The sequence below is a fragment of the Thamnophis elegans genome, chromosome 2 (assembly GCF_009769535.1).
Source record: "Thamnophis elegans isolate rThaEle1 chromosome 2, rThaEle1.pri, whole genome shotgun sequence".
In the NCBI taxonomy this organism is placed as follows: Eukaryota; Metazoa; Chordata; class Lepidosauria; order Squamata; family Colubridae; genus Thamnophis; species Thamnophis elegans.
The window spans coordinates 109,100,942-109,113,878 of NC_045542.1; the positions used below are offsets into that span (position 1 = coordinate 109,100,942).

Sequence of the window (12,937 nt, forward strand, 5' to 3'; positions counted from 1 at the left end):
CAAAAATTTTTGGAACCTCTTCTGTAGGTGTGGCCTGCTTTCCGGGTCCACTGGAACCTCTCCTAACCGGTTCGGTAGATTTTACGAACCGGTTCTACCGAATAGGTGCGAACTGGTAGGAACCCACCTCTGCTCATACCAGAATTTAAGATTTTCCCTCTTGTTATTCAGAAATGTTTTTATTTCTGAAAACAAGATCTCCACACCAAAAACAAGATCTCCATACCAAATGTTCCGTTTGAACCTTTAGGGTACAGTCTGAGAAATTATGTCAAGTAAAAATTAACATTTGGAAAGAGGAAATTCTCCTTCCTCAGGGTGGCCAAGATACAGCTGGTAGGGACTACTAATGTAGTTAATTAATTCCTGATGTGACTTTGCCCTTTAAGGGCATATAGTGGTACCTACAGTGTAAATGTTTGTCTTCTGTTAAAATATCTTTCATGCTGAGATTCCCAGACACTAATTTGGCTGTTAAACATTTTGGGGCTGTTGTTTTTATAGGGTGCAGGCCACTTCCAGATGATAGGCTTAAAACAAGTTCAGGGTAATCCATCGTGTAGATCCTGCCCTTCAAACCTGAAAGAAAAACTTGGATCTCTGAGGACTTGTGTGAAGCTGCCTTTTGCGTGACTCTGCCGGGACCACAGATGCCATGACGACCTCGCGTTCCCTTGACAGCTACCCTCTTTTTGCACGGGTGAAGCGGAACCTCGCCTTTCAAAATGGTCGGAGCCAGGAGTTTTTCAGGGCACGGTTGACCCTGGCCCGCAGAGACCTCGACGCCCGCGGCATCTCCAAACTAAACTCCCTCCCGCGCAGGGTGGAAAAACAGGAGCAGGGCTGAGGGTTTTTTTGCGAGGGGTTTTGCGCGCGGGGAGGATGCCAGAAGCGCGGGACCTTTCCCGCCGAGAGATGAGAGTCGGCGGCTGAACGCGGGCTTCTCAAGAGGACCCCCGTTGATTTCGGGGCTGGCGATAAGGGCGCGGTTTGGCGCCGCTTCCCTCCGCCCGCCTTCAGAGCAAAGCAAGGAAGGCAAAGCAAGGCGGCGACGGCTTGGGCGGCTGCCACCTAGAGACGGGAGGGCGGGACAAGCGGGGAAGCGGCGGCATTAGCAGCAGCCGCGGCGGCTCCCGCACGTAGCAGCGGCAGCGCTCCTGCTCCCTCCTTCTCCGGCACCCAGCGAGGCGACGGGCAAAGCGGAAAAGCCGCCAGCCAGCCTTCCTTTTCGCTCCTTTTACCTCTCGTCGGCGGCCACTTCTCCCTCGGCTCGGCGGCCAAATGATGAACTTTCTGCGGCGCAGGCTCTCGGACAGCAGCTTCATCGCCAACCTTCCCAATGGGTACATGACCGACCTGCAGCGGCCGGAGCCCCAACAACCTCCACCTCCGGCGGTTCCACCTGCCTCTTCGGCAGCTCCTTCGTCCTCTTCCCCGGCCTTGGAGCGCAAGCAGTCGCAGCCGGCGGTGCCCCAGCCGTCTCAGACGCCGCCACAGCAGCAGCAGCAGCAACAGTCGGTGGGCAGCAGCTTCTTCAGCTCCCTTTCCAACGCCGTGAAGCAGACGGCAGCCTCGGCCGGCTTGGTGGATGCCTCCCCGTCTTCCCCAGCGGCAGCCAAAAAGTTCAAGCTGCTCCTGGTCATCGACGAGCCTCAGACGGACTGGTAAGGCGCCCCCACCCAAGTCCCTCTTTCTGCTGGGAGCGATACAGAGGCGGGAAACCTCTGTCCTGACCTCCAGGGGGGACCTAGCCATGGCAGTTGGAAGAAAACCGGGAGTCAGTGTGTCCACCCAGGGGCTGGAAAGGACCCCTACCTGTGGCATTACCCTCATTGGGCTGCAGGGAAGCCAAAGGGCATGGCCACCTGAGGCTGGCTTGCCGAGGTGGAAGGGCAGCAGTAATGTAGGGTAAGGGTGGAGTCTGCTTCTGGCCTGCTGGAGCTTGGGGTCACTTGCAACTCATCTCCTTCCTGCAAAGGACTGCCATCTGAGGGAGGCAGAAAGAGGAGTTGAACCTGCCTCAGGACGGTCACATGTTCATTGTTGCACATGTGCATGTTTGTGCCAAGCAGTATGTGCACTAGGAAGTTGTTGTTTCCAGGTTTGGTACACTTGAGGAATGTTTCATGGCATCCAAGACCTTGCTTGCAGATGTCACACTTTTCTTAAGCAGGGAGAGGAACATTCAGTAAATGCTGGAATTCGGCAATGATTTTGATCCCATCAAAGATATGACAAAGCATGTGAAGTCACATTTTAGGTATGCATGTGTTCTCACATGCAAGTAAAAACTATCTTCATTATATTATGAACTTTGCCTGCATATCTTGAATATTTAACATTTATTTTTACTTGATTAGCAGAAAGCTATTTAATGGGGGTGCGGTGTTATCTGTCATATTAAGAACCAGACAATTTTACATATTTGGTCTAGGAAGTCCAAATTATGAATTAGCTTGAAATTATTTTAAGAATACATTCAATATATACAATAATAAAATTTGTAAAACAAATACATACCCACCAAATAAGCACCAAATGTGAAAACTGTGTCCTCTTGGGCCAGATTGTGTTTGTCTGGAAGATAAACAGCTTAGGTTCCTCTATGCAAGTCAAAATATATTTGCATATATTTTAAGAAGATGCTATACTGTACAGAATTATTTATGAATTATTTTTGAAGGGGCATATTTTGCATAACACTTTAAATCTCATGTTTTTACGGTTTATCAGTCATGTTTATCCTTTTAGGGTCAATAGTACCATTTTTTACAAAGGTTTTGTTGATGTTAAAGGTGTCACAATAGGATTCTAACAATGCAGCCTTGTACATGATCCTTGGACATAAAGCCTGCTGTGTTTGGTATATGCTTGCATGGAAGTATTTGTTGGGAGTAAATACATTCAGTCTCATGCAGTAGCAGTATGGCATTGGACAAGAACAAAATGGCCATATTGTGTTTGCTGCAACAAGTTATCGGAGCTGTCCATCTAGATGTTTTTGTGTCAGAGCATGAAAATTAATTAGGTTTTAACAGATGTGATACTAGTGTTACATATTATCATTTTTTATTTTTAGTAATCTTTTTAAACAAACACACATACGTGTATGTGTATTGAATTTTAATGAAAAATTCTTAATAATTCACTGTGTCATTTGATTACTCTGGTGTTTTTTCCCCTTACTATTAGGTGGTAAGGACAGAAAACAAATAAAGTAGTACAGAGAGGTATTTTAACTATGTAATATCTAACTCAAAATAGCAATAAAAAGAACAAGAATTGTAAGTTGCAATATTTGATAACATGATATATTTAAGCATAGATTGCTTTATGATAGTTTTTCAAACCTAGAGTCTTTCAGATGTAATGGTACCCCATAGCTGGGAATTTGCATGTTGTTGTCATAACATATCTACACTGTAGTTTATGATGATTAGTTATGAGTACCTGCATGTTCAAAGGATTTGAATGGTGGATATCATATTACAGGGACAAATAATTGATAAATGATAAGTTTCCAAAAGATGACCTAATTCACTTATGAGCCTCGAGACAAAGTTCAAAAGAAATCCAGTCATTTATTAGGATCAACATTTTGGCATGTTCTTCTGTGTAGCCGAAACTGATTCCCGGTTAATGGTCTTTGCACTTTACCTCTAACTCTCCCCTCCCTCAGTCTGTGTCATAAATCATATCCACCAACGAGGTTGTAGTAATATGAGAGCCGACTCTGGCCAAAGGTATGTATGGAATCCTTCCTCCAATGTGAACTTGATAATAGTCATAGTAACGCTTTACAAGTTGATACATATTCACCATTTGCTTAAGAATTTCAAAGATATTTGGTACCTGATATGAAAACAAAGTAACTTAGAAGAGCTTGATACAATAGCATGTACTACAGTCTAAACCAATATGGCAACTGCCAAATATTTCTTCAGATTCCATATTTATTTGGCTTCTTGGAGCTGCATACATAATATAAAAAATTTTCTTCCTATTAATCTAACAATACCAATGAACCCTTGGGAATTGTCCTCTGTTTGTTACAATAGATTATCTATCCATTTATGCATCATACAATTTAATGCATCATATGTTAGTTTTCCAAATATGGTAAATTTGGTTTCAAAAAGTGCAGGCAAGGTGAAATTTGTAAAATGTCTCTGTTTATTAACTGATAAAGTAACAAAGTTAATATGGAAAACAGCTGTTTTTTGGTCTGAAAGCTCTTGTATAAAACCATAAGAGAAAATAAGTCTGCAGAAGATTTGTTAAACTGGATCATTAATAGAGAATTGAAGTTACCTTTTAGGGGATATATTTACTTCTACAGGAAATACACATTTATGTTTAGCATAATAATTATATTAATTTCTTTGAACGTATAAATTAATTTAGTACATGTGTACAAACATGGTAAGGTGACTATAGAAGATTGCAGAGCATTTAGCAGATTCTGTGGTATGACATAAACAACAAATAATGTATTTTTTACAAAGTATTTTAATGTTCTTCTTATTTGAGTTCCAATATAGAACTGCACTTTTTAAAATGTTTCTTAATACTTAGTTATAACTTTCTGTGTTTAGTCAAATTTCCAACTATTTCTCATGTAAACAAGCTGTATGCAATATACCTGTGAACTCAGATTTCCTTGTTTAGAAATCAACATAAAAACCCCTAGTTTACAACAAATTTGACCAATCTGGTAGACTTTGATAGAGGGGGATAGATTGTTCCATTCATCTTCTGCAGCACTTCTATGGCAGGAAAGTAAGATGATGTTTCTCTTCTTTAGTAACTGGATTGCATCCTAGTTGCCATCCTCTTTCTTACCTAAATCAGATTCCATGGTCTAGTCTGCCTTTAATCTCTTTCTACCTGTGGTTACTGTATTGTGTTTTCCTTAAATGCTGTACAGTACTTGCTGCAGTTTAAGAAAATGAAAGTGGGAAAAATCAAATATCAGTGGCAATTATAAGGCATTAAAATAATCAATTTAATGCAATACCATATTCAGTTTCCAAGAGTTCAAAAATTAATGAAGCTTAAAATATTTTCCAAAAAAAATAATCTCCCAAATAATATGTTAGAATTTGGAAAATGCTGTCCTCTCTTTTTATAAATCATATATGTCTTAGCAACTTCCTTCAAAGAACTTTTCTACGAGGGATGGAGGAATCAAACATGCACTGTATATACCCGTGATGGCGAGCCTATGGCATGTGTGCCACAAGTGGCACACGGAGCCATATTTGCTGGCACGGCAGCCCTCAGCTCTGGCATGCATGTGCATGCTACCCAGCTGGTTTTATGGAAAAGGAAAACTCTTCTGCATTTGCTGCAGCACTTCTACAGGAATGGTTTCAATACCATACCTGGCATTATGGAAAGCAATCCACCATGTATTTATATAATGTTCCTTGGATATGTGCAAGTGGAGCTCTTTCTGAGAGCTCCTGAAGAGGAAAAATAAAAAGTCAGGGGTCTGAACAATAGCCAACATCAATTCTTCAAAAAGAACACCTCCATTCCCAAATCGATTGTCTAATAAACTACAAAAGCAATAAGAAAATTCAATGATCATTCATGTTGTGTATTTGTGAAAGCACCACATAAAAACAGACAAAGAATTCTATGTCTGTTCCCATGACTACTTGCATTATTATAACTAACACATGACATCTGACAGATGTATGTGCTTATTATTTTAAGTCTGGATATAGTACTTTGGGAATAGCAGTCTTTTTATCTTTGTATTTTGCATTTTATAATGTACGATGTAACTGCTAGTCTATACTGAGAAATGTTGGGAACCACTACTATAATAGTATCTGCTTAATTGATAGACTGAATAGATGCAGAAAAAAGAGGGGTGTGCTTTTCTATATGCTTTGTAGTTGCTATTCCACTACTACCATGGAATGCTATCTATAGAGAATTATGTCTTTTGGTGCATCATAAGTTATTCTGAATATTTCAGTGATGGCTTTTAACCCCTGTCTATTTATTGAACAAATGTTCATAACGGTATATGTGGGCTCAAATTCATTCTCTCACTGGCAGTGCCAAATCAGGTAAATGAGTGTCAATAAGATACATCAAATATATTTTGGAAATTTGTCACAAGTTTATTGGTTCTAGCTAACTCCTTTTGGTGCAGCATTGGGCTTAGACTCAAATTGTCTGCTTTCCCAGCTATGTTTTTGCCTGCAAAGACCAATCCCAGCTGGCAGCTGGGAGCCACTAGAAATAGGAAGTGAGCATGGTTCTATGTAAACAAATTGTAAGTTTACCTACCATCATCTGATAGAAGAATGACAATTAATCCAAACCAGATTGGTCCATGAGGTTATCTGTGACCTTGGCTCCTTATCAGAGAGCTCTGTTCCAATACCATATTCTTTTCTGCCAAACTTCTCTTATTAGGGATCCAGTCCAAGCCCAAACAGCAGGTCTGATCTCCAAGCTGTGTTGAAAATTATTTATAAATTTTATGTTAATTAAAAATAAATAAATAAGGAAGAACCATGCTGAATCAGTGAAAAGGGTTAAAATAGGTTAACTGCCCTTTAATTAAACTGAAAATTGACGAAGCCATTTGGTATTGCCCAGTTTCTACCCCACTCCTGGCCTCATTCGCAGCATGAAAAATTACAGTATGTTGCCTTTATCTGTGGCCACTGTGACAACATTGGGCAAATTTTGACCATCTTATAAGTCATACATGGGTGATTGTTCATTTTTATTGCTGTGTATTCCATATATGCAGGTCTTAAAAGCATTTTTGAAATGGAAAAATGTCATATGCATGTCTGAGGAATCAAATAATCTGAGTTGGAAAGAATACTGCATATAAAGCTGTTAAGATTAGATGTCAAATTACATATGCTAGTGATGCTAAAGATCCGTCATGGTGAACCTATAGCATGCATGCCCAAAGTGACATGCGAAGCCATGTCTCCTGACACGGCCTTGCCTGTTTGTCTTCTGGGTTTCTGGCACGCATGTGCATGCAATGATCAGCTGTCCTTCACACACATGGCAGTGCCAAAAACTGGTGTGTGCCTGTGTGCCAGCAAGCTGATTGTCAGGTGCATATGCGGACCAGAACCCGGAAATTTGGCTTCTCCAGAATGCGATCTCTTCACATGTACAGCAGTGCCAAAAATCAGCCTGCGCAAGTGTACTGGTCAGCTGTTTGTTGGGTGCACATGCGTGCTAAAACTCAGAAGTTTGGCTTTTCCATAGTGCGGCCCCAATGAGCGTGCAGACACATGAAACATTTCTGCACTACCTTTTCGGCACTTGGTGCCAGAAAGGTTCGCCATCACTGCTATAGATGGTATTCGACTGCACACCTTTCATAACAGAACCTTTTTTAAAAGACTGATTAGCCTAGGTCTGAAACCTATACATTATCTGGAATATAACTTGTTAACCAGTTCTACAGAAGAGATTCATTAACATATCTCAGATATAGGATTCTAGTTCAGGAGCCAAGGCCATTCAGCTATGAGATCTTGACAAGACTCTGCTCTTCAATTCTCCTGTTTTATAACATGAGATCTGGGCCAGCCCCAACATTTTGGGCACCAGGGACTGGTTCTGTGGAGAGAGGTTTTTCCGTGGGCCAGAAGGCTCATGGTTGCATGCTACCTGCATCCCATGGATGGGGCTTCACTTGTTTGCAGGCCCTCGTTTCTGTACTGGTCCACAGACTGGAAGTTGGGGACCCCTGATCTAGGATATCTGAGAAACCAGCTCACCTCAATGGGATTAACTCATCCCATCCATACTGGCAGAAAGGACATGCTATAAATCCCCATCAGCCTGGGAATTTCAGCCAGTGGGGATCAAAAATAGAGCCTTTTATGACATGACTCCCACCTTCTGGAACATCTTCCCCCCTGAGGTAAGATATGCCTCCCCCACGCCCTTTGACCTTCCAAAAGGCCTTGAAGACAAGCTGTACCAACTAGCCTGACACTCCAGTAGGGATAATTAAATATCCCTATATTTAATTTAATAATTGTTAATTTAATAATTAAATTACTTATGTAAGCCACCTAGAGTCACCTCTGATGAGATGTGCAGCATACAAGTTAAAACAAACAAATAAATAATAAAATCTTATCACAGCTATATGATAATAAACACTTGGTAAAATTAATCATGTAGGTGTAAAACTCAAGACCCGTGGGCCAAATTTATCCTCCATAGATCACAATCAATTGATTTGTTTTTTGGCATTTAGGCTGCAGAAGTCTTAATTTAAAAAAAAAAAACAAATTAAGTCAAATTACCCATAAAACTTAAACTGCTAAAGCAATTTCTCTGAAAAACAGTAACAAAAAAGGCAGGAAAGTAGTTTGTAACATTTTTATTTTTTACTGTTTTCTAAAAAAATATTTTACGCTTAATATTCTGTAGTTGTGTGTGTATATGTAAAATTTGATTGATAGATGAGGGTGGAGAAGAGAGGGAGGGAGGGGGAGAGAAAAAAGGGAGGGAGGGAGAGAGAGAGGTGGGGGGAGAGAGAGGGAGACAGGCACAAACACATACAGTATATACATACCATACATAAACTTGGTCCATAAATCCACAGGATTAATATGCAGCTAGTTTGTCTTGTTGCCACCTCCTCTGGTGAATTCAGCTTCCTCCTGAGCTATGTTAGCTTGAGATTCCCCAAAGGTGCTTTTTCAGAAGGCAACTGTACTTTCTTGTTTTTTTTTTCTTTGAAGACATTTGGCTTCTCATCCAAGAAGCTCCTTCAGCTCTGACTGGATGGTGGGGAATGGGAGGATTTTTATCTCCTTTTAGACAGCTAGTCATTTGCATTCTTTTAGAGAGCCATTGGTTTATCTTTGTCCTCAGGGTTACCTGAGTAATGCAAATGTGTGTGGAGCCTTCTTGGTTGCAGGATGTGTTCTGTCCCATGTTCCTTCACTGTTGAAGACAGGCACAGGCTGTTGAGGATGAGCCTGTGTTGTCTGCATTTCAAACTGAAGTGCAAATGGTTTCTGTAGTCTGAAATTTTTCTGGAAATCTGTTCATATTCTCACACCGTTTGACACATGTTCATCCCAAAGTGAATAGCTAGACTATGGAGATTCTCAGACATCCAGGACATGGTTGTCCCAAAGATGCTTTTTCAGGAGGCAACTGAACTTTATTGTTTTCAAAGAAAAAACAAAGTCCAGTTGTCTCCTGAAAAAGCACCATTGGGACAATCATGACCTGGATGACTGAGAATCTTCATAGATTGTTAGCTTGAGAGTTTAGCAAAGAAGGATTTCAGGGTTAAATAAGATGAGACAATTATTTTAAGTATAGAAGCATCCCATGCAGGATTACTTCAGAGATTAAAATAAAATTGCCTGTTAATGACAATATTCAAGACAAATAGAAGAGGGTGTTGTTTTTTTTACATGGACTACCAAGGAGAGTAACAGTTGGTCATGTATAATTGTATACCATTTTACTATTCTTCAACAATTTGCCAGTACTTTTATTACATTCTTTTGAAAAGAAGATCTATCAGCAAGGTTATCCATTTTCTTGTTTTTAATATTAAATGCATACATCTAGAGCAGCTGGAGTTCTTACTTTCTATTGAAATTTTGACAGCAGAAATAAACAGAAAAAGTAAACAAAACTACAGGTATTTGGATAAGCAATCTGTGCATGTTGTTTTTAATTCAAAGTACGGGGTTTTACAATTTACTAGAAATTTTACTAATATCTTATAATTGTTCTGAAATATCCCAATATGTAAATGTAGTTATAGAACATATCTATTATTTAAGAATATTAAACCTGACTGATAGGTTGAGAGCCATCGAATTCTTAGAATTTCATCTTGCTCACCACCAGAAAACCTTTACCAAATGTTGGGACAGGGTGATAGACTGGAAAAATATTGGTATACTTTACAGTTTCCTACTCAAAACCCCTTGACTGATCTGGGGAAAGTCTTGAGGATTATTGTGATTGGTTGCACAGTCAGCCAGATATTTAGATGTGGCATTTTTATCAAAGTACTGAGTCCTTCCAAAAGACCTGCAATTATTGATGTTGGTGTTGTTGCTAAATGGAAGACATTCGGAGTAAAACTGCCCTTAGCATTTGACTGATGGTGCTGATGGTATTCAAGTGGTGTATTTTTATTATAATTGGTCACAATCAAGTAGATATTTAGACTGGATTTGGCTTTTTTTAATCCACCTCTCAAGCCTTTCCTAAGAACTTGGTAGATGTAAATGTTGTTTGATGGTGATAAAAGTATTGTAGAATGTAAGTTATTCCAAGTAAAGATGCATTTTGTTATTGACCGATGGTGATTTTGTTCATGCTGATGATGTACAAGTGATGCTCCAATTGTTTTGGGATTGCTATTTGTACTATCTTTGCTTCCTTTTACCACAGTTTTTCTACTACAACTTGCAAGTCTTTGTATTTTGTGATCTTCTCCAGTTATTTCTCTTCAGTTCTGCTGCTCCAGGTATTGACATGTCTTTCCTATAAACAGTTGTTAAGCCTGGGTGTTACGTGGCAGATGCTTATCTATTTGAATTCTAAAATCCCAGAGCCTTTTAACTTCTTTATTTTTTTTTACTTTGCCTGTTTTTTGGTCCCACCAGCATTTCTTCCATATACTCCAATGCATTTTTGTTGCTTTGTCATGGCCTTGTTTGTAGTTAGTCTGTGCAATCCTGCAACAGCTAATGAGGTTGTCACCTGCTGCTTCACCTACTTTTCTTCTGATTATTATTATTATTATTTGAATTTGTATGCACCATATGATATACTGGGAAAAACTGGAATGGTATTCCTGGGCAGCTGAAACATTCTGAGGCTGCTTTAAGCAGGATCAGCTTCGAATTTCATGTAATGCTTCCATGACACTACTGCTCCATCTGCTACAGGACTAATACAAAGGTGGAACACTCTTGACAATTTTCCTTTCAATTGAAGGAGGAGAAACTTGGATATTGCGGGAAAGGTTAGAAGTAACCTATCATGATCATACAGCCATTTGTTGAAATTTGCTCTTATAGTACCATGGGAGGAAGCCTAGAAACTTAGGGAACCAGGTCACCTCCATTAATGCATAGTAATTGAATACATTTTCATCAAGGCATTTTAGTATCGATACAGATGATGAATAGTAGTAGCTATTTTTTAAAGCCAGATTATACAAAATATTTAAAAAATATTTGTTAACATTTAGTGGCACTTCTTTCTAAACTTATAATTCATTTTTGTAGGTACACACTGCATTTTATTTTATTTTATTTTTTCAAGCATGTTTTGGATAACATATATAAGTATAAACATGATTTTGGATACATGAAATGGATACGAATAAAAACAAGCATTAGGACAGGGACGGAAGGCACATTGGTGCACTTATGCACACCCCTTACAGACCTCTTAGGAATGGAGTGAGGTCGACAGTAGACAGTCTAAGGTTTGGGGAAGCAACCACTGAATCAGGTAGAGCATTCCAGGCATTGACCACTCTGTTGCTGAAGTCGTATTTTCTGCAATCAAGTTTGGAGCGGTTTAAGTTTGTAGTGTATTATTGTGGTTGAAGCTGAAGGTAGGACAGGTAGGACATTGTAGCAGATAATTTTATGTACTACGCTTAGGTCAGATCAAAGGCAGCGGCATTATAAGTGGTCTAAGACCAACATTTCAAGTCTGGTGGCATAAGGTATTCTGTTGTGAGCAGAGGACTTTTCTCATGAAATATCTCAGTCTTCGATTGTATTAATATTCAATATGCACTCCAGGTTCTATAACTGAAGGTATTTTATTTAGAACATAGATTGAATAGAAAAGCTTTTAGTTATTGAGAGTTTATTTTGCCTTATACATTCTGGGATTCCAAAGTCTCTTAACAATTGAACTGTAATCCCAAGGTCCCTTGAAAGCTGCCCTAGATCTAACATGATTCCTTAGCAGATCTTTCTGTTGGAGAGAGGAATTCATCCAAGAAGGATGAACTGAAGCGTTACTTTCTGCCTCCTTGCCTGCATCTTTGCAGCACCAAGAAAAGAATGCAACATTGTAAATCTCTTAGAGGAGATAAGATAGGCCTTGGGCAGAGGGGATGGTGGGAATACGTCTTTATTTAAACCCTTCCGTTATATCTACAAATTGGAAGTGGTTGGATGTGTTGGTAGTTCTGGTTTTTACCATTTTGCATATCTAAATTTAGTCTCAGTCATTCCTTGAAATGGAAGTGAAATGTACATACACACAGAGTGTCCAGGAAGGATGGAGAGAAACAAAAATATTTCTGCTGTTATTTTTATTTCGCCAGGTTGTCAGTATAAAGATGTGCGAATCACAAATATGCTGCACTGTAGTGTTTGTATTAGTAGAACTTGTTATGTGTTTATATAACACACTATAAAATACATACATACAAAGCTTTTGGAAACATTTAGGAATAAGATAGCATGATGTTAACAGTGAATGTAGACTGATGAGAAAATGTGGAATCCAATATATATATAACAATTCAGTTAAATTATATCAAAATCCATGTGTCAGGTAGAGTTAATTAATCTGGCATAGAAATGTGTGATATAATTCATTAATATACCTATTTTTATTATCTGTCCATTTTTGCTTTTTATTTTCAAATAATACATATATTTTAGTTATTATAAAAAATAAGGTTTCATTACAAGAAACTCTATTTATTCAATATATATGGCCATCCATCTCACTTGCATTCCTGGGTAGGGTACACATGTTAAAATCCAAGTTAAAACAGTTTTCTACCATTAAAACAATTTTAAAAATTATAAATACATTAAAATACATTAATAAAATGAGAGGAGAATACATTCTAACAATATAACCAATGTTTGCTTGGTGTCCCCAAACCTGAAATTTTGAGGACCTTCTGTAA

General features: G+C 39.1%; 1 protein-coding gene across 1 annotated transcript in view; it reads left to right on the forward strand.

The window, feature by feature from the left end:
* The first annotated feature begins 1,275 nt into the window (after positions 1-1,275).
* The window catches only part of SYN2 (synapsin II), a 114,732-nt gene continuing 103,070 nt past the window's right edge, over positions 1,276-12,937 (forward strand). Inside the window, exon 1 of the mRNA XM_032211201.1 lies at positions 1,276-1,664. Coding sequence (XP_032067092.1) covers positions 1,282-1,664 — 383 coding nt within the window. The 5' untranslated portion in view covers positions 1,276-1,281. The remainder of the gene's footprint in view (positions 1,665-12,937) is intronic.